The following is a 22230-nucleotide window of genomic DNA, read 5'->3' on the forward strand; positions in this document are numbered from 1 at the left end:
GAAGCACTGACCCTGGGCCCCCGGGGAGGTGGAGGTAGGAGGGTAGGAACCCGGCAGCCGGCAAGGCTTTCCTGCTGGTTGGGTAGCTCTTAGCTTGGAGAATTGTATTTCATTGCTTTCTTCCCCACTCTGTGTTACCTTGTTTGTTTCCAGGCCAGATCTTCTAGGGAAAGACCCTTAGTAGAAAAACTAAGAGAAACTTTCTAGTAGCAGAGGCTTTCTGCTCCAGAAAGCAACCAGCAAGCAAGATCTACAGGGTCCTACTTCCAGTCCCTAGTGCTGGCTTCTCAGGTTGCTTGAGGTCTCTTAGCAAGGGCTGCATTCAAAATCTTTAGCAACTGGTGTGGCTTAGGCACTGACCAATCAGAACAAATCCTGTCCGGAGGAGGCTGGGTCCTGGACGTCCCCTGCTGGGCCATGCATTAACTTTTGAGTTGCTGAATTTCAGGGAGGTCCTGGGGAAGGGACCAGGCCATGGGAAGTATTGTGGGTGTAGGCTTAGGGAGGGTCACTTAAGGGTTTCAGGGCAGCGGCTGTTGACCAGGTGGTACAGAACAGTTGTTTTTTAACAACTGGAATGGTCATTACTGGTACATACTTGTTAAAATATCAGCTCTGCCTGATGATCTCAGAGTGGAGTGGCAGTTAGGAGCAAACTTCCCTTTCTTACCTGACTCCAGGGTGACAAGAGTAATTTTTCCCTCTGAGATGAAAAGCAAGGAGGTGGTGTTGGAGAGAAATGGCCCCATAAACGGGTCAGCCAGCCTTTGTGTCCCTCTGCCTCACTGCACAGTGTGACCCGGAGTCCTGGCCCCTGGGACTCCCACAGGGAGGTAGGGCCCGCTGCTTGCCTTGCCTTTGGCTCCTCCATGAGGCGAGGAGCCCTGTCCAGGGTCCGGCTCCTAGCTGCCTCTTCTGTGGATGGATCCACATGCACCCCGCCTCTCAAGAACCGAATTACACCTGCTGATGTGTTGTACGCTTGGAACTGCAGAGTGGATTTTGTGTTCTCACACAAAAATAACGATGAGAGGGAAAGCATTTGTTAATTAGTCAGATTTAACCATTACACAACATATGTATGTTTTTAAACATTATACTCTACACGATAAATATGTATAATAATATGACAATTTAAATAATTAAATTTGAAAAAAGACTAATAAAATATTATCATAAGTAATGATAAAAGCCACAATCTCTTTTGCACCAGGCTAATAACACCTGGATTTCTCAATGTATTAGGTTGTACTTATCTGATGGTGATGATGATTACTATATTTACACATTGTCTCAGAGCTTACTCTTGCAGAGGTTTTGGCCCTCAAAAATGCCTTGTTGCCCCTCTGGAATCTTTCTTTTCAGCTTCATCTACTCCTCCTCACCTCCTGCTGTGGTGCACAGATGTCTATGGGCAGGCTCCATCTCCTCCTCCCCAGCTCCTCCCCTAGTGCACAGTTATCTATAGGCAGGCTCCATCTCCTCCTCCTCAGCTTCTCCCATAGCGCACAGTTATCTATAGGCAGGCTCCATCTCCTCCTCCCCGCTCCTCCCCTAGTACACAGATGTCTATAGGCAGGCTCTATCTCCTCCTCCCCAGCTCCCACTGTGGTCCACAGATGTCTATAGGCAGCCTCCATCTCCTCCACCCCAGCACCTCCCCTAGTGCACAGATGTCTATAGGCAGGCTCCATCTCCTCTTCCCCAGCTTCTTCCTTACTGCACAGATGCCTTTAGGTAGGTTCCGACTTCCTTCCTGCTTGTTGTGGGTTGTGATGAGCAGCTGCTAAGGTCACAAGTCTGAAGAGTCAGAAGACAAGGACAGATGATGTTTTGGACTTGGAGGAGGAGGGCTGGTGCAGGCAGAGGACCGGGGCTTTGGAAGCACTGGATCTGGAGAAGGAGCAGAGCTGGGGCGGTGGTGTTTGGGGCAAGAGCAAGGGGAGACTGGAGGGCGATTGCAATAAAGGAGTTTAGGTGCTGCACAGTGGAATGGGGGTGACATGTTTGCAGCCCAAGTGCTGTGTACCTTTGAGTGGTGCGTCTTAGATTCTCATGGGTGGATATTCTTTGGAGTTGGTGGGGATGGAGAAGTCAGGAGAAAAAAGGCTGCCTTCTTGGAGAATTTGTTGACGGTTGGACCTCAGGCCTGGAACAGGCTGAGTGGGTGAGGGGGGCAGCATTCTGTCTAGATAGTTTCAAATTCCCCAGAGAAGGCTGCTCCTCACACCCCACCAGACTCTCAGGAAGGAAATGATGACTCTTAACAGTGCTGATTGCTTTTGTTGCTTTTGCCTTTGTCCCCTGAAAGGCAAATTGCCCCACCAGACCTACCACTTCCTGAGAAGAATCACACAAGGCTGGGTGCCTTGCTGTCAACAGCAGGGCGCTCCGCCTAGGCAAATCACCCAGGTGAAAATGTGAGCTGCCAAGGAGCGTTTGAAATGGTTGAAATGAATGTTAGCGGCTGCCCGGCAAGGTTAAGATATCAGGGAAGGGCAGTGTGGATGTCCAGGAGTGTGGGTGCCTGTGGAAGGGGAGAGAAGGTGCTAGCACAGCATCCAGCTGCAGTCCGAAGGCTTTGCCTTGTGATGGAGATGGTGCCTGTGGGTCCATGTGAGTTTTGGGTCTATTTTTGCATTAGCCAGCAGTCCCACTTCCTTCTTGGTCTCCTGTGTGCTGCCCTGAACCATTGTGCAGTGCTGGCCACGTGGCAGTTCCACCGACATTGTGGGGCCTCTGAGATCGGTCAGACAGTATTGAAGTAAGTCTGGTGCTGTTATTTGCTTGCTTATTAATTTTTTAAAAAATAGAGACAGGGTCTTACTCTGCCATACAGCCCGGAGTGCAGTGGCACAATCATAGCTCACTGTAACCTCAAATTCCTGGGCTCAGGGGATCCTCCTGTCTTAGCCTCCCCAGTAGCTGTGACTACAGGCCAGCGCCACTGCATATCCGGGGCTTTTTAAAAAAGGCCACTGAATGTACGGTTAGGGCTCACGGCGTCAGCCTCGGCAGAAGCAAGAGCCAGTCCTGCCTTTTTCCAGGCAGAGGTTGGTCCTAGGTAAAATGTAATTCCCATCTTCTGGAGGGATGTTCCTTCGTTGCCTTCCCTTCCCTTCCTCCTCTCATGGGACTCTTGGTTTCTCCACTTGAAACTGGAGAAAGTCACTTATGCTAATAGACTGTGGATACATTCACTAGCGTAGTTTGTTTTCTTTCCAGAGGTGTTTGTATTTTCAGAGGAAACACAGCTTTAAACCAAAGGAGGAAGCTCCTCTGGAATATTAAGTTACTGCAAACAGGGTTGAGAGATTGGGGTACACAAAAGCACTCCTGAAATTGCATAGTTTTGGAAGCACCTTGTAGGTCAGCTCTTGGTCAGTCTGTAGGTTTGACTTCCAGTAAACTTGACAGCCAGGCAGCACAGGGACTTAAAAGCCAGGGTGAAATACCGTGTCTTCCTAACATGTGCGTATGTGACCCTTTATATCACAGCATGAGGTACCAGGTGCTCAAGTGATGAATGTAACCTACAAATAATAGAGCTAGGGGAATCAAATGAGGTTGGATCATAGAAGTCAAGTCTTCATGGGATTAGATACGAGCTTCAAGGATGGGCGTGTGACCCCAGTAAGTAGAGCAGAGCTGTCAGGAGCCCTCAAGCGGGAGAAGGGCATCAGCAGAGACTGCAAAGTGCTAAAATGTGGTTTCTGTGCAGGATGGCGAGGAGATTCACTTCTCAGTGGTGAAGAGTTTGTACTGAGCTGCTGTGCAATGTCAAACAGGCCCCTGTCTGAAGATGGAGATTGTCTTTTGCTCTGCGGGCTGAAGGGAGCTAGGAAAGAGTGTTTGAGTAGGGGTGTAAATGAATAGTGTGCTTTAGGGATATGTGTCTTCTGGCAATATTCATGACTTTCCCTTTTAGCAGGGAAAGATTAGAGAAGAGTCTAGAAAGGGAACTATTGTAGCAGTGCAGGCATGAAGTCGCTCTGTCACTCAACCAAACCTAGTATCACCCTCTAAGTATTTCATTTAGGCCCTGGAAGACATGAGGATGAAGAAAACCCATTGCCTGCCTCCAGTTTGCTTAGTCTCTAGTAAAGATGTGGGCCATGCCAATAGCACTGAGAGGAAAAAGGAAGGCATGCATTTTGAGAAAGATTTTAAAGGAAAACAAAACAGGTTTGGTGGCTGATAGAGACTGAGGGCCAAAGGGAGGGATTGGAGCAGAACCCATCTTTGCTTGTAAGTAGTGGGGCTGGGAGAAGGCATAGCAGGGAGGGGACTTGGGACGTGGGGTGGGAGAATTGGGTTTTATTGGGAAAGTTTTGAAGAACTCAAGTTTTGTGTATAGTAAAATATCTTGGCCCATCAAAAGTGGAGAGGGTGAGAAGGTAAACAAAAATGGAATCTCTGTAAGAAGTCAGGGTTAGACTGTAGATTTAAAAGTCAGGCCATGCTTGTTCTTTTGTTTTTGAGACGGGGTCTCACTGCATCACTCAGGCTGGAGTGCAGTGGTATGATCTCGGCTCATTGCAACCTCTGCCTCCCAGGTTTAAGCGATTCTTGTGCCTCAGCCTCCTGAGTAGCTAAAATTTCAGGTGCACACCACCATGCCCAGCTATTTTTTTGTATTTTTAGTAGAGATGGGGTTTTGCCATGTTGGCCAGGCTAGTCTCAAATCCCTGACCTGAAGTGATCCACCCACCTTGGCCTCCCAAAGTGGTGGGATTACAGGCGTGAGCCACCCCGCCCGGCCCCGTGCTTGTTCTTAAGGGTGGTAGTTGAAGCTTTTTGAAAGGATAAGCCAAGGTTAGCAGCAAAGGATAGAAGAAGAATGAGGTTACATGAGCGTAGGGAGTGGGGAGGACCAAGGAGCCAGCAGAGGAGAATGAAGGCCTGAGACGATCAGGGGCTGGGGTTGGAGAGGTGAAATGAGAGGGTGCTGTGGATTAGGAGAAAAGGCATGCAAATGAGTTAAATAGTACAAGGTAAGATCTATGAATGAAGTTCAGGAAATGTTGCCTTTTTGTTAGAAGAAGAAATGTTAAGAGGTGGGATGTGAACAAGTCAGATATTGATGTCAATGCTGCCTAGTCCTGCGTCACCTTGGGCAGTAAACCACTCTCAGTCTCAGTGTCCTCATTATTAAGAGAGTGTATAACAGTAATATCCAAAGCACTGAGTCACTGTGAACCCTGAATGAGATAAGGCATGCCAAACTTTTAGCTCAGTGCCTGACACATAGTAAGTGCTCTTGAAAATGTTTAGCTATTACCATGGACAATAATACAGTCTGTGACTGGGTGCATGATTTTTAGATTCTCCAATGTGAGGCTGCAGGAAGCCATGGAACAGATGTCTGGGGAAATCTTTTCAAACTGAGAATGCTTCCTTCCCCAATAACCTAGGTGGTTTGGGAGCGGAAAGATGGACTACGTTATTTCTGGGGAATAATTTTATGCCAAAATTATGATGATCCTCTTAGGATCATAATTGTTTTTTATAACATTGGATTTTCTTGTAGGTTTTGCTTTTAAAACATTTACTAACTTTTCCAGTTCAATTTAATGAGGCTTCTACAGAGTTTAGAGATTTACCTGAGATGCTGGGGAGGAAACATGACGAGCGTAAATCCACAAAATATGTCCCTGGGAAGTTTATGGTCTGGATTTGGGGAGACAGTGCAAATGAAAAGGAGTGAGAGCATCTGAAAGCAGCACGAGACAAGTGCAAAGTGCTGGTCCACACAGAGGCTGTGGCGCTGAAAGGCTTCAGAGCTGGAGATTGATCTGGGTCAGGAGGAGTCCATTAGAGAAAGTGTCCTTGGGCTTCTCCTGCAGGATTGCTTGACTTCTAGGATGTCAATGACTGGCTGTGGGTAGAACTAGGTCCCTGTTGCTCTGGTTTCTGATTCATAATCTCCTGAGCCTTCCTCATTCTTCCAGGAGCAGGGACTGGCCTCCGGGTCTTGCCAGGTGTGCACACGAGGCCTTACATCATCTGTGCTTCCCAGCCTTGTTTTCCATTTATTTCTCTCAGGCCCTCAGGACTGTCGTCTGGGTGCAGTGGCTCCTGCCTGTAATCCCAGCACTTTAGGAGGCCGAGGCAGACTGATGGCTTGAGCTCAGGAGTTTGAGACCAGCCTGGGCAACATGGCGAGACTCTGTTTCTAAAAAAAAAAAAAAATACGAAAACTTAGCTGGGTGTGATGGCACACACCTGTAGTCCCAACTACCTGGGGGGTTGAGGTGGGATGATCGGAGCCCGGGGAGGTCAAGGCTGCACTGAGCCATGATTGCGCCACTGCACTCCAGCCTGGGCAACAGAGTGAGACCTTGTCTCAGAAAAACAAGACTCTCATCAAACCCATGCTGTATCTCTTTTCCCTGTTTGTGCCTAAACCCACGCCACCCTAGACCTGGAATGTTCTTTCCCTGTGGGTGTCTCGCCTGCCCTTCGAGGCCCATCTCGTCCATGAATCATTTCTCATCTCTCGGCCTGGACTGGTACTCATAGGACTCTGGTCATGGCTTCTCATTCAGCCTCACTTTCTCTGGACTGATGGTTAGCCCTGGACATGTCTGTCTCCCATGTCAGATTTCGGGCTACTTGAGGGAAGGCTTCTCGGGTTTTTGTGGCAGCTCCTGAGTGTCTGGTCCGTGGTGGGAATGCAGCACACGTGTGTTAGGTTGAATTGCCTGGATCCTTCTCCCCAGGGAACTCTTTCATTTCAGCCACAGCCACTGTCCAGCCTAACTTGTTCAGATTCACTCACCCATGCAGAAGCTAAGTAAGGTGAGGCCCCTGCTCACCAGAGGCACTTCCTGCTCTGCCCCAGAGTGAGCCTGCCAGCCACGGTGGCAGCCTGGTCCCCGGAGCTGCCGGTCACCTGGCATCTTCTAAGATGGAAGTGATTTTAGTGCTTTTCCTGGAAAGCCATGTCCCATAACTGCTTGGAGGATGCAGGGAGACTCAGCCATCCCATCTGTGTTTAGCCAATCTGAAAAGTAGGGCTTCTCTGTCCCAGATGCCAGTGACTACCCTCTGATTGTGACTGAGTGACCCGCTAGGGAGTGGGAATTGCTAATTCCATTGAAAGGAAAAAACAAAAAGGTTTGACCAGCTTCATTACCTGGTTAAACAAACCCACCTTGTAGCTTCATCCCAGTCCATCTCCAGGCCACCTCTTTCGTTGAGCCTTGTTTGGACTGTACCGGTGTCTTTTCATTGCCAAGAGGTGGGGAGAAAGCCATTGTGGAAGCTCTGGAAGGCCGTGGTGCCTTCTTGGTGCAGGTTGGCCCCTGCACATGTGTGTACTCGCGTGGACTCGTACATGGTTTAGGGGAGTGTTGGGCAGCTCTGGACAGGGCCTGCTCTGAAACTTACCTGTTTTCCCTTGCAGTACATCTTTGCAGACGCTTATGCCCAGTACCTCTGGATCACGTTTGACTTCTGCAACACTCTCCAAGGCTTTTCCATCCCATTTCGGGCGGCTGATCTCCTCCTACACAGTAAGGCCTCCAACCTTCTCTTGGGCTTCGACAGGTCCCACCCCAACAAGCAGGTAAGAGAGCTTTCGGAACCCAGTTGCACGGGGCTCCTCTAGTTTTCTCCTCTGCCTGTGTGATTGTGTGTCCTTTGAGTGATCTCGCCTCCTGCCTGTCCCTCCTTCTCTCTCAGGCCTAGCCTTTGTAGCTACTATTTCCCTTACCAGGGCTCAAGAAAAATATCTCCTCCTGGCACTCTCAGTCGGTAGCCCAGCCAGCCATCAGCACCCAGCACTTGGCAGACCCCGTGGGTTAAATGTGATGCCCTTCTCCATGCAGTTACACCTTTGTTAGCCCTTGGGGTAAATCGAGGCTTTGGAATTTAATCAGAGAGAGAGCCAGGTAGAGAAAGCTGGAATCTGAGCTCTTCTGGGACCTCTTGTTGAATTTCTGTTCTGCTTTCCCCATCCTCCACCTTAAACACTGCTTTTGCCTCCCATTTATTTGAAGTTACCACTAACAGTAATAGTCTTCCTTTGAGTGCATGCATGTGTATCATATAAATGTGTGTATTTTCCTCCTTCAACCCAGGTTTGATGGAAATCTGAGAGATGAGGAAAGAGCCTCAGTAAGATTTATATCTCAAGGTTGCAACTTGCCTAGTCAAGGATATTGATTTGGCAAAAATCTGTGAAACTTGTAGATCCTGTATGATTGGATTTACAGTGAGCCTTGAATGTTTTTGCTCAGAGAAACCTTGGAATATTTCTTTGCAGGTTGTTTAACCAAAACACAGATCTGTTTACCTTTGCTTGCCTTAGGGAGTAACAACCTAAGCATGGGCTGGGTCAGTTTACTGGTGGAGGGGGAATTATCCTTTTTTTGGGTCTTTTTTTTTTTTTTTCTTTTTTTGAGATGGGGTCTTACTCTGTCACCCAGGCTGGAGTGCAGTGGCCAGATCTCAGCTCACTGCAAGCCCCGCCTCCCGGGTTTACGCCATTCTCCTGCCTCAGCCTTCTGAGTAGCTGGGACTACAGATGCCCGCCACCTCGCCCGGCTAGTTTTTTGTATTTTTTAGTAGAAACGGGGTTTCACTGTGTTAGCCAGGATGGTCTCGATCTCCTCACCTCGTGATCCGCCCGTCTCGGCCTCCCAAAGTGCTGGGATTACAGGCGTGAGCCACCGCGCCCGGCCCGGGTCTCGTGCTTCTTAATACATGGTTCCTAGGGCCGGAGGAACCCTCAGATTCCATCTGTGGGAGTTGAAGGGCTTTGGCAAAGATCAGCGTGTTAATTCCTCGTTGCCACAGCCGCGTATTCAGCTGGTTCCCCGCGGGGCTCTGTACTTAGCTGGTGTCCTCTGCATTCATCTTTAATTACCAGGGTCCATTACTGTTTTTTTCTTCCTTTTTTTTTGTGTGTTAAAATACTCATAATGTACAATTTACTGTCTTGACCCTTTTAAGCATGCAGTTTAGTGATATTGAGTACATTCATATTATTTTGCAGCCATCACCTCCATCCATCTCTAGAACACTTTTCATCTTGCAAGACTGAAACTCTAAAACCATTAAATAATACCTCTCTGCCCCCAGCCCCTGGCAACCACCATTCTACTTTCTGTCTCTATGCTTTTGCCTACTGTAGGTACCTCCTAAGTGGAATTATATACTATTTGTCCCCTTGTGACGGACTTATTTCACTTAGCAGAATGTCCTTAAGATTAATCCATATTGTAGCATGTGTCAGGTTTGTTTTTTTGCTTTTTAAGGCTGAATAATATTCCATTGTATGCACAGACCACATTTTGCTTATTTGCTCATCCCTCATGGACGCTTGGATTGCTTCCACATTTTAGCTGTCGTGAATAATGCTGCTGTCTGTGAAAGGTTTTTAAGGACACTGTTTCTTCGGTGAAAAGTGCTGAGTATAATCATCCTTTTGTTTTTACCATTACCTAGAGGCTAGTCTTGAGTGAAATATAACTTTTGGTAATCCATAAATAGAAGGCAAGTCCTACTCATTTTTCCTTCCAGTTGCTATTGAGGGAAGAACACATATGTACACAGTTGTCTTTCCTTTCTTGCCCTTGTTTGCTTTTGGAGCAACTGAGCTGGCTTTGGCAGTCCCAGTGCCTGCCTTCACAGAGAGCGTGTCATGGAAGGTGGAATTTCAGCGGGTGTTTGATGGTGATGCCATTCAGGTTGTATTATACATGCCTCTCGCATCATATATGCCTCTTGCATCATGACCACTTGTCTTTGCAGCTGTGGAAGTCAGATGACTTTGGCCAGACCTGGATCATGATTCAGGAACATGTCAAGTCCTTTTCTTGGTAAGTTGTGTCATCTAAGCAATCTTGATGTACATGACCTCCTTTCTCCAGTTCTAGCTCCTTCGTGGCGGACAAACCTGCCCTCACCTGAAATGTCAAGCGTTTGTTCAGGAAATACGTTGTTCCAGATCTGAGAATTAGAGCTGCAAGTACAGTGATCTCACTGGGGGAGGGAGTGGGGAAGAGGAGAAAGTAAGGTTATTTATGAGAGGAGTGGTAGAGCTTTTGCATTTTTCAGTCTGTCAGGGAACCCAGGGGAATCTTGAGGCCCTTGCATGTTTGTAGAGTTTCATTTTTAGAGCATCATATTAGAAGTGGGAGTTTTTTCTCTATATAAAATTTATGCATTTCGCTAGGCACAGTGGCTCACGCCTGTAGTCCCAGCACTTTGGGAGGCCGAGGTGGGCAGAGCACCTGAGGTCGGGAGTTCAAGACCTGCCTGTCCAACATGGTCAAACCCTGTCTCTACTGAAAATACAAAAATTAGCCGAGCATGGTGGTATGCACCTATAATCCCAGGTACTCGGGAGGCTGAGCCAAGAAAACCGCTTCAACCTGGGAGGCAGAGGTTGCAGTGAGCCGAGATCACATTGCTACACTTTAGCCTGGGCGATGCAGTAAGACTCTGTCTCAAAAAAACAAAACAAAATTCTTCATTTGTTCATAACATTTTCTTGAATGTCTGTTAAATATAAAACCTACTAGATGCTTAAGGGTATAAGAAGTTGAATAATTTATGGATATAGTTATTAAGGAGAGGTAAGGAAAGACATTTCAGATACATAACACACATTGTGAAAGGGGCACAGAGGTAACAGACATCGCATGAGAAGCTAGAGAGAGGATTTATCCTTCCATATGGGAGGATCATAGACAGCTTTGTAGAGGAGGTTGCCCTTGATCCAGGATGTGCACAACAGGTACGATGTACCTGTGTGGAGGTGTGGAGGATGGGAATTCCAGGCAGAGGAACAAAGTGGCCAAAGGCACAGGGATGAGCCAATATAGTGCTTAGACAGAGAACATGAACTCTTAATATTGGGTGACGTTTTGAAAGGGAAGTTGGTATTAGAATCTGCATTGCTTCATAAAGGAATTTGGGCTCCCTTCTGAAAGCAATGGGATACCACTGTAGGTTTTTGAGAAGAGGAGTGAAATAAACAGGCTGTACTTCAAGAAGTACTTGTTCTAGAACTAGATAGTAATATACTTATTGTAATTTACCATGACAGTGATAAAGTAGTACAGGATCGTGAATTATCTGAATTTGTACGTGTGTAGGCAAACGTGTAGGACAGATTTCTGGGAGTGGGTATGCTGGGTCAGTGGGTTTATCTAACAGCTGTCCGTTTACTCACATGGATGACTGATGGATATTGCAAACTTGACATCTCCCAAATTGACTCTTGATCTTCACCACCCCGAATCAACACCACCCATGATTTTTCTCATTTGCTTAGGCTGAAATCTTTGGTGTCATTGTTGATTTCACATTTGTTTTATGCTTTACATTCATTCTATCAGGAAATCCTATTGGCTCCACCTTCAATATATATCTAGAATCTTCTAGTCAGGTACCACTTTTACTGCAAGCCTCCAGTATCACTGCTCATTAGTCTCCCAACTAGTCTTTCTGCTTTTACTCTTGTTTTTCTACCATTAATTCTCAGCATGTGGTTGGTTTGAGTCTATTCAAACAAATTAGATCATTCTGTTCCTCTGCTTTGAACCCTTAAATGCTTCGTCATTTCTCTCTGATTAAATATCAGATACCTTCTTACCATAGGGAACAGGATGTTTGCAATTGCTGTTTTCTCTGCCTAAAATACTCCCACCCAAGATACACTATACTGTGTACTCCCTTACCTCATTCCAGTCTTTGCTCAAATAATATCTTCTAAATGAAGGCCACCTCATTTATGCCCACCTTAGGATCCTATTTAAAATTGCACCTGGCCAGGCGCGGTGGCTCACGCATGTAATTCCAGCACCTTGGGAGGCCGAGTTGGGTGGAACATTTGAGGTTAAGAGTTCCAGACCAGCCTGGCCAACATGATGAAACCCCGTCTCCACTAAAAACGCAAAAATTTGCTGGGCGTGGTGGCAGGTGCCTGTAGTCCTAGCTACTCAGGAGGCTGAGGCAGGGGAATCGCTTGAACCTGCTAGGTGGAGGTTGAAGTGAGCCGAGATTGCGCCACTGCACTCCAGTCTGGGCAACAGACCAAGATGCTATCTCAATAAATGAATGAATGAATGAATGAATGAATGAATAAAAATAAAATTGCACCTACTCCCCCATTACTCCCAGTCTCCTATACTGTATTCTGTTCTGTTTTGCAGAGCACTTTACCACATTCTAATACACTATTATTATGGTTATTATTTGTCTTTCTCTCTTCAATAGAGTGGAAGCTCCCCAAGGGCAAGGATTTTTGTAAGTTTTGTGCACTGATATATCCCGGTGAATAAATCCTTAAACTTGTAGCTTTGGGAGAGATTGCCAGACTCGCTATAGAAAGTGTCAAGTTTGCCCTCATCTCAACAATATACAATAGTGTCTCCCTCCACAGCCAGTGTGTTAGGGAAGAAATATTATCTCTGTGGTTTTAATTTGCATTTTCCTTATTAAGAGTTAGAACATCTTTTAATCTGCTTAAGGGTCCTTTTTTTTTTTTTTTTTTTTTTTTTTTGAAACAGAGTCTCGCTCTATTGCCCAGGCTGGAGTGCAGTGGTGCGTTCTTGGCTCACTGCAGCCTCCGCCTCCAGGGTTCAAGCAATTATCTGCCTCAGCTTCCCGGGTAGCTGGAATTACAGGTGCCTGCCACCACGCCTGGCTAATTTTATTTATTTTTATTTTATATTTTTTAGTGAGAGTCTCACTTTGTTACCCAGGCTGGAGTGCAGTGACAGTATCATAGCTTACAGCAGCTTCAAACTCCCGGGCTCAAGTGATCCTCCCACCTCAGCCTCTTACGTAGCTAGGACTACAGGCATGTGCAGCCATGCCTAGCTAATTTTTAAATTTTTCTGTAGAAAGGAGATCTCCCTGTGTTTCCCAGGCTGATTGCAAACGCCTGGCCTCAAGCAGTCCTCCCACCTTGGCCTTCCAAAGTGCTGGGATTGTGGTTTATTTATTTATTTGTTTGTTTGTGTAAGTATGACCAGGCTGGAGTGCAGTAGTGTGATCTTGGCTCACAGCAACCTCTGCCTCCCAGATTCAAGCGATTCTCCTGTCTCACTCTCCCGAGAAGCTGGGATTACAGGTGCCCACCACCATGCCTGGCTAATTTTTGTATTTTTAGTAGAGACGAAGTTTCACCATGTTGGCCAGGCTGGTCTCAAACTCCCAACCTCAGGTGATCTGCCCACCTCGGCCTCCCAAAGTGCTGGGATTACAGGTGTGAGCCACTGTGCCTGGCTTCATGCCCCTTTTCTATTTGATTATTAGTATTTTCATTATTGATTTCAAGGAGCTCTTTATGTATTTGAGATTAGCCCTTTGGCTGTAATGTGAGATAGATTGTATGTGTGTGTATTTATATTTCTATCTCCTAGTTTTTCATGTGTTTTTAGATTTTTACTAGTAATTTTAGTCCTCATTACGTGTAATGGTCCCAGAAGATGTAGATACTGCCTTTCTTTTAGTTCTCCATGTAAAGTGAAATGTCTTTTAGTTGGTATTGCTTCCTTAGTAATAGAGGATGATAAAGATGGAGCTGGCATGTTGAGGAGCCTTACAGCTGACCATCGTCAGACACCCATAGATTCTTGTTTATGTTTCCACAGAGGGTAGCTGTTTCTGACCCTTTTGCTATTTTCCTTGAGCAGAAGTTGTGGGATCTTAGTGAAATTATAACCAGTCTCATCCAAGGACACCCTGTGCTCAAGGAAAACCATTAGAACTTTCTTTTGCTTGATTTGAATTTTAAGGGGAAAAATTGTTCTTTTATCTGTTTAAGAAACTATAAGAGGGCAAACCAGCAGAATTACTAGATAAGGGAACATACAATTTAGAAATTTTTAAGTTCTAAAATTATATTGTACCTTCTGCCTCTGTGTAGATATACAGATATCTTGGGAGAAAGGACTGGTTTATCTCATTTAAGCTAATGACATGTCGGTTAGGGGATTTTAGGCTATTTAGGGGATTTTTCCCCTCAGGTTTCCCCATAGTAAGTGAAAGTGTAATCTAGTCTGTCAGAATAATGACATACATTTGTTCAACAATGCTTGGCAAGTTGGGAGCAGCAGGAGTGGGAAAGCTAATAATTTACATGGTCGGGAGCTGGAGATTGGCCGGACAGAATAGTGGAAGACCTGGAGGGGAGCTGAGGGGACTAAAGATACCCTGTGGAGTATCATTGAGGGATTTCAGGTGAGGCCAGGTGAGGCTGGTGACTGCTCAGAGGTAGAGCAAGGAGTGGAATTTCTCAATGAGGGCAAAGACAATAGAAAGTAGGTGTCAGTGAGCGTAAGACACTGGAAGTCTAAGTGATTGCAAAGTATAAGAACTTGTAGGTGGAGCAGCTTGCAGAAATGGGAGGTCCAAATATGGATTACGGAAGAAAATTGGGATGAAAGTCATAGTTCTTTCTATCTCTAGGTGTTGGCTGCTGCTTTTGGCTAGGAAGGAATAATAGAGGTGAGCTGGGTCTCAAAATAGCTCAATAAAGGTTCCTTCCTCTGCCGTTTTAAAAATACCAAGCAGCCTCATTTTAATTTGCATATCCTCTGGCTAGAGGAAGTACTTTAATCAGTACTTCTAATTGTGGAAAAGAAGAGAACATGCCACCACCCGCCCACACATGCACACAGAGGATCTGATAGTGAAGAATAGTTTTCTCCCACACTAGGACCAAGGCTGCTGGTTTCTTCGTTTCCCTAAGAATCCAGATTGTAGGGCAAAACTCAAGTCTTGCTCTCATTGTAAAAAGAAGCTCTTTTTTCTTTGTTTTTTTGAGGCAGGGTGTTGCTCTGTTGCCCAGGCTAGAGTGCAGTGGCACAATCATGACTCACTCAGGCTCGAACTTCCAGGCTTCAATCCACCCACCTCGGCCTCCTGAGTAGCTGGGGCTACAGGTGTGCGCCAATGTGCCTGGCTATTTTTAAATTTATGTTTTATAGAGGTGGAGTCTCACTATGTTGCCCAGGCTGGTCCCGAACTCTTGGGTTCAAATGGTCTCCCTCCCTACCCTGGCCTCAGCCTCCCAAAGTGTTGGGATTACAGGTGTGACCCACTGAACCTGGCAAAAGAGGCTCTTGTTTCTCTGTTTCTTATCTTCCTTTGTGGGAGGGGTAGGGGAGAATATGCTCTTGAATATGTATCTCTGAAGGAATTTTAACACAATTACCTTCGTTATTCTGAGAGCCATCATGCATATGGAACTGTATAAGGGCAATTACCTAACTGAGGCCTTCTGCCTTTCCTTGAGTCATCACTCTGTATTCTTACTACAAGACTATCTTCCCGACTTTTCCATTTATTTTTTCCATTTGCTGAATGGTTCCCATGGCCTTGGTGTTCTTGAGAATGTTAGGAGACCTGGAGCAGATGAGTTGTCCTCTGAGCTACTGTGTGGGGCTTCTTTGGGGAACACTGGCTCAGAAGTTCTTCTCCAAGGTAGTTTGGCCTGGTCATTCTATGTTTTCGTTTTGGATTAGCTTCTCGAATTGCCCCACAGATCCAATGCAGAAAGCGTCTCTTCAGCTAGGAATACTATAGGGTGAAAAGAAATCCAAGACATGGTTTTCCAAGGCATCTATACTATGTCTAGGAAGCTCAGACAAATACATAATGGTGAACAATAAAATACAGTGTCTAAGAGGCATTACTGCGTAAAGGAATAAGACTGATTCTAAAAAATGGCCCAACTACAGGGGTTTTGTACCTTTGTCTGGAGTTCAAACTCATGTGAAAGGCTTGGAATTGGGTGCTGCGGAGCGATGTTTTGCTAGTGTTGGGAGAAGAGAGGACAGCACTGAGGAAGGCTTCCTGGAAGATGAAGACTGGAACTGGATGACAGAGGAGAGTAGGAATTGGATGGAGGGATCAGAGTGTGTGCGGAGAGCATCTCTTCGTGGGAGTGTGGTGTTCGCAAAAGCAGAGGGAGAAAGGCGTCCTCCCTTTCTGAAGGACATCAAGGAGATCAGTATGTGCGAGAAAGAGTTTGTGGAAGAGCCTCATGGGAGACGAAATGCACAGGCAGCTCCAGATTGCCTAGATCCGTGACATTGGCAGGGGACAGGGCAGAGACAGGGCAGCGTCCCTTGGAAGGATCAGGCTCAGAGGTTCATAGTGTGGTTTCTCCAGTAATGTTCTTCAGAGGATGTAGCAGCTTGGGAAAACTCTCCTTCGTTCCTCTGAGATGCGTAACTTGAGACCAGAAACTTGCTTATAGCTTCAAGCAGTCCCTTGCTTATTAATTTTGAAAAATTTTATCTTGTACTATTACTTTTTGCCCTTCCCAAGCAGGGCAGGGTTGCCTTGAGCGAAACCCAGGATGCTTTGAAAACAACATAAAACACTTTACAAATGGCAGTTTTGTCCCCTCTATCCTGAGTCAAGGAGTAACCAAAGGGATATGTTTGAGGCACGCAGAGTATCATCTGTAGGTCACACCATGGTAGGCCTAAATTCTAGTTGATTTTCCTCATTGCAAAGCCTCCATACCTCTAGTAATTAAATGTGCAAATGATAACCTTTTTTTTTTTTTTTTTTTTTTTCTGCCAGGGGAATTGATCCCTATGACAAACCAAATACCATCTACATTGAACGACATGAACCCTCTGGCTACTCCACCGTTTTCCGAAGTACCGATTTCTTCCAGTCTCGGGAAAACCAGGAAGTGATCCTTGAGGAAGTGCGAGATTTTCAGCTTCGGGACAAGTACATGTTTGCTACAAAGGTGGTGGTAAGTTGAATGCACTAAAGAATAAACTACTTTTGAGTTTCCTTTGTGACGTTTGGCATTCTGTGATTAAATAGGTGAGTTTGCATACACAGGAACCGGAAGGATGTGCTTGGGACAGATTGACTGAAGGATTCTCAACATTGACGACATTGACGAACATTCCCAAAGGGCTTGGCAGGTGCTAGGAAGTCAGAGGAGTGGAGAGGCCTAGGACAAACACTCAAAGTGGCTCTAGGCTCTAGGAATTTGGTTGTTTCCTGGGAGCCGAGCATTCTTGACAAAGACTATTGCTTTGAAATCCCTATGAAAAGAGCAAAGAATGGAGGGGGGAGGGTGGTTCAGTGGTTTCTTTCCTTTAATCCCACTGCCTGATTTCCTTTAAACTTAGGCTGATTTCTTTGAGATTTTTCAACACATGTTAATTTACATGGCTAATAGGATGTGTAGTCATTGGCTAGTGGGAGTTAATGCTCTAAGAAAAGCAGTAATTAAGCTTCCAGCTGTCAGTAAGTAGCTTAACTCTCAGCCTCTGGGAAGATCTTCCCCTTGATTTGATGTCTTGGAGCCAGATGCTGAAATGGCGGGCTTGCTCGTTTAAAACCAGAGTTGATTACTTAACAGGACTTGTCTTGAAACCGTATCGAGTTCAGTCTTTATCACCCTGGTTGTAAAGGGAAAAACCAGGCCCAGTCGAGGGCAGGTGGGGCTCTTATTTCTGGGAGGCTACTAGCTTGCTTTCCTGATGGTGCCCTTCCCTTGTTGACTCAGGCTTTGTTGAAGGCCTTTGCTAACTGGGAGGTTGCTGTATGGTCTGTCACTGTTAACCTTAGAGACTGAAATCAGACACAATGTTTTCCTTCAGGTTCCCATTTACTTCTATAATTGGTAGTAGGCAAGGTGGAAGTAGGTCAACCTTCTTAGTAGGATTTTAGGGTCAAGAGAGGACCTCCCCAGCAGGAAAAGCAGGGAGTAAGGACAGAATGAGAAGAGAGATGTGGGTGGCTAAAGGCTAGAGGCATTTTCAGTTACACACCTTGCAAAATGTTCTGAAAAACCATTAGCCTATGGCAGTTTTTCTTGTTGGGCCATTTGCATTGATCCACAGACATGGGTTCACTGCCTTCCTGCTTTGCCTGTCTCTTTCTCTATCTTTCTCTTAGACACACATGCACAAATGTACAGCAGCCCAGAAACATAAGCATCCTTGAATGACTTTGGGCAGGGATGGGATGATGGGAACACACAGATGAGAAATCAGGCCCAAGCACTGGTGTCTTGTGACATCAGTTGGACAGTCTTGAGTTTTCAGTATGGTCTAAAACCTTGTCTTCAGTTCTCCAGGGTTTATAGGCCTTTTCTGCCTTGGTACCTTGGGCCTGGAGTTATTGTATGATTTTAATTCTGAACGCTAAAACACATTGGCTGACTGCCTGGTTTGTCCTCCTTTTTGTGTGAACCAGGGCAGGATGGATAGCTGTTGTGCATTTCTCTTAACCGGGTTATTCCTAGGTGTCACGGCCGAGAGTTTAAGTTATATCCCAGCTGGGCCGGGCATGGTGGCTCATGCCTGTAATCCCAGCACTTTGGGAGGCCAAGGTGGGTGGATCATTTGAGGTCAGTAGTTTGAGACGAGCCTGGTCAACATGGTGAAACCCCATCTCTACTAAAAATACAAAAATTAGGCTGGTGTGGTGGCACGTGCTTGTAATCCCAGCTACTCGGAAGGCTGAGGCAGGAGAATTGCTTGAAGTCGGGAGGTGGAGGCTGCAGTGAGCCAAGATCATGCCATTGCCCTCCAATCTGAGCAACAGAGCAAGACTCCATCTCAAAAAAAAAAGAAAAAAGAAAAAAAGTTATATTCCAGCTGGAGCTTTCTGTGCCCTCCATTCCAATCTAACAGCTATGTCTGTTCTCCAGATGTATCTGATTTACAGAGTGCCTGTGGTGAGTTTTTAATTAAACCTAGCCAGTGGTAAGATTAGGGGTCATGTTTGTTTCGATCTCACTAGTACAGTACCCAGTGCCTTGCACAATGTTTGGTACGCAGCAGATGCGCAATGGAGTTGAATGAATGCCATGTTTGCCCACGAAATTTAAAAAGTAGTCAATTTTTAGAAATGCGGTGGGAGAGGTATTAAATTTTTGGTACTTTTATAGGCAATTCTTAACTCTCTATATGGCTTATTTATTTATATGCTGTTGGTGGCGCAACTGTAGTTATGTGTTGGCTCCTCCTCCTGCACATGGATGAACCAACAGAGTCCAAGGTCAGTGGTGTTAGCAAGAGGATGTAGGTAAGATGAGTTGGGCCACCACTGAGAGGTGTTTCCCAAATTGTGGTCTTAGGAGTAGCCACGTCAGCATCAGGCAAGGACAGTTGTTACAAGTGCAGATTGCAGGGCTCAAATGCACTTTTCCCCAGAGCATCTCAAGGCCGTCTAAGAATCACCAGTTTGAGAAACTCTGCCCTGAGCCTTCTACAGGCAGATCCTTCAAATGACAGAGTTGTACTACTGTCTAGGGAATATTTCTCAAGGGATGGATTGATGAGAAAAGAAACACAACTGGCTGTGGACAGCACGTAAAATATGTGCTTTCCTCCTTTTTATTACATCAGACTGCTAAACCACAAGGATAAACAAAGTTGGCCTTGGTCAGATAATCCCCTCCCAGTAGGAGTGTTGAAACCTGCAAGTGTAACTTTTTATCTGGGATTTGCCTAGTTCTAAGGCTGCCTGAGCTTGGGGAATTCCAGCTGGCTTTAGTGTTAAATGAATTCAGATCAAATTGGGAAAATCAAAGAACTGATTTTAAAACTACAGAAAGTTGGTTTTGTGTGATTAACTCTTTTGCTTCCTTCCAGCACCGTGAATAATTACAGTCCTTTGCAAGTTACTGTTTCAGCCCCCTGGCTTCGGGACTGGAGCTGGTGTCCAGGTCTTCAGAACCTCCTGGTACCCTGTTGGCCTTGCTCTGGCTTTGTAATGTGCTTTGTATTTGTTGCCCTTAAGCTGTCTAGTTTAATTTTTATTCCTTGCTTTTTGACATAAAGTTCACTTATTTGTCTTCATAGTCTACATCAAAATGATAGGACCATTAAAGAAACAATGACGTTCCTCTGTGATTTGTTAATTTGGTAATATACAACTGTGAGACTCTTTCAGTAGATAACAGTAATTTCCGAAAAGCTTGAGGTGGGTCAGGGTTAGCTACTCCCCTACAACCTCACAGCCTCACTACCAGATTAAGATTATCATGCAAGCCAGGCTCAGATATTTCTGGCACAAATGTGTATCAGTACGCAAAGACATGATCTGTGGACTTGAGGTCTCTTCTGTGTCCTTACAGGTGATGCAGCCACCCCTGCCTTGCATGCTGCACACGCTGTGTTCTAGAGTGGATGCTAGGAAACTGTGGCCCACCACCTGTTCTTGTAAATGAAGTTTTACTGGGACACAGCCATAGTCATTGCTTATGTGTGGTCTAAGGTTGCTTTCATACCGCAGTGGTCGAGTTGCATAGTTAACTATACAGAAGCAGTATGGCTCCAAAAGCCGAAAATACCTATTATCTGGACCTTTACAGATAGTTGTCTGACTACCTGTAGTTGCTGACTATGCTGCTAGTTGTCTGTTACCCCTTCAGTTGGCATCAGGTAACTGGAATCGCATTGTTTTGACAAGTCCCAGGCATTATCCCAAAAAGTATAGGTTATGGTCCTCTCTCAATTGTTATGCCCTGTTAATGACAGGATGGTATCTTTAGAATATTATGCCCAATTCAAGTATTTTGATGTCACGTCGATCTCCCAAGTGAAGGCCCATGTATATTTTCATGATTCTGACCAAGCAACCACCAATTTCACTATTGAAAACCAATTTTCAACCTTAAGCTAATTTAGTCTCTAATGTTGATCAGAGGTAACAGAAGAGTTTAGTAACTGCTGCAAGATGTTGTGGCCTCTTCTAGATGAGAAATTAGCTGACAAAACTGTGCTGTGAATTATAGGATAACTGACCCAAATCAAATTACTTACGTATTATTTTAACTATGTTACTTAAATGTATGCAAATATAAAGCTACGTATAAGCACCTAATGCTTATAACTCTCATACACGATCAATAAAACCCAAACATTTACAGATTAAAAATAAAACTATAATACCAGTACATTTAAAATTAATATTTGTTACAACTGTGTTCAGATTCAATTCACATTCTACAAAATTTAACCTTTTTAAGTGTACAATTCAGTGGTTTTTAGTATATTCATAAAGTTGTGCAATGATCATCATTACCTAATTCCAAATATTTTTATCATCCCACAGAAGAAACCACATACCCATTACCATTACTTCCCTTTTCCTCCCTGATGCTGGTAATCACTAATCTAGTATTTTTACGGCTTTGCTTATCTTGGGCATTTTATATAATAGAAATCATACAATTTGTGACTGTATTAGTTCATTTTCATACTGCTATGAAGAAATGCCCTAGACTGGGTTATTTATAAAGAAAAGGAGGTTTAATAGACTCACAGTTCCACATGGCTGGAGAGGCCTCACAATCAAGGCAGAAGGTGAAGGAGGAGCAAAGGCATGGCTTACATGGCAGCAGGCAAGAGAGCGTGTGCAGGGGAACTGCCCTTTATAAAACCATCAGATCTCGTGAGACTTATTCACTATGTTGAGAACAGCACAGGAGAATCCACCCCCATGATTCAGTTACCTCCCACCAGGTCCCTCCCATGACACGTGGGGATTATGGGGGAGCTACAATTCAAGATGAGATTTGGGTGGGGACATAGCCAAACTATATCAGTGACGTTTTGTGACTGGTTTCTTTCACAGTATAATGTTTTCAAGTTTCATTTATATTGTAGCATGTATAATTTACTTTAACCATTTTTAATGGCTGACTAGTATTTGCAATGAATATAACATATTTTATTTATCCATCTATTAGTTGGTGGCCATTTGGCTTGTGTCTACTATTTCACTGTTACAAACAGTGCTGCTGTGAATGTTCCTGTGCAAGTTTGTGTGTGAACTTATGGTTTTAATTCTGTTGGGTTTATACCTGGGAGCATAACTACTGGGTCATGTGGCAATTCTTTTTTTTTTCGGGACAGAGTCTTGCTGTGTCACCCAGGCTGGAGTTTGGTGGCACGATCTCGGCTCACTGCAAGCTCCCCAGGTTCACGCTATTCTCCTGCCTCAGCCTCCGAGTAGCTGGGACTACAGGTGCCTGCTGCCACACCTGGCTAATTTTTTGTATTTTTTAGTAGAGACGGGGTTTCATCATGTTAGCCAGGGTGGTCTCGATCTCCTGACCTTGTGATCCGCCCACCTTGGCCTCCCAAAGTGCTGGGATTACAAGCGTGAGCCACTGTGCCCAGCTGACAATTCTGTTTAACTTTTTGAGAATCGGTCAAGTGGTTTTCCAAAACTATTGTACCATTTTATATTCCCACCAGAAATGTATTAGGGTGT

The 22230-nt window shown here is 45.2% G+C and overlaps 1 protein-coding gene across 3 annotated transcripts in view; it reads left to right on the top strand.

Moving 5' to 3' along the window:
• SORL1 (sortilin related receptor 1) overlaps nucleotides 1–22230 on the top strand; it is a 179622-nt gene that overhangs the window by 26976 nt on the left and 130416 nt on the right. For 2 of the 3 annotated variants that reach the window (XM_015115975.3, XM_028834092.2), the window contains exons 4-6: nucleotides 7409–7570; nucleotides 9760–9827; nucleotides 16558–16738. In XM_015115975.3, coding sequence (XP_014971461.3) covers nucleotides 7409–7570; nucleotides 9760–9827; nucleotides 16558–16738 — 411 coding nt within the window. Of the gene's footprint in view, nucleotides 1–2356; nucleotides 2765–7408; nucleotides 7571–9759; nucleotides 9828–16557; nucleotides 16739–22230 lie in introns of those variants that run through there. The other variant, XM_077964539.1, reaches the window with a different exon arrangement.

The sequence above is a fragment of the Macaca mulatta genome, chromosome 14, assembly GCF_049350105.2.
Source record: "Macaca mulatta isolate MMU2019108-1 chromosome 14, T2T-MMU8v2.0, whole genome shotgun sequence".
NCBI lineage: Eukaryota > Metazoa > Chordata > Mammalia > Primates > Cercopithecidae > Macaca > Macaca mulatta.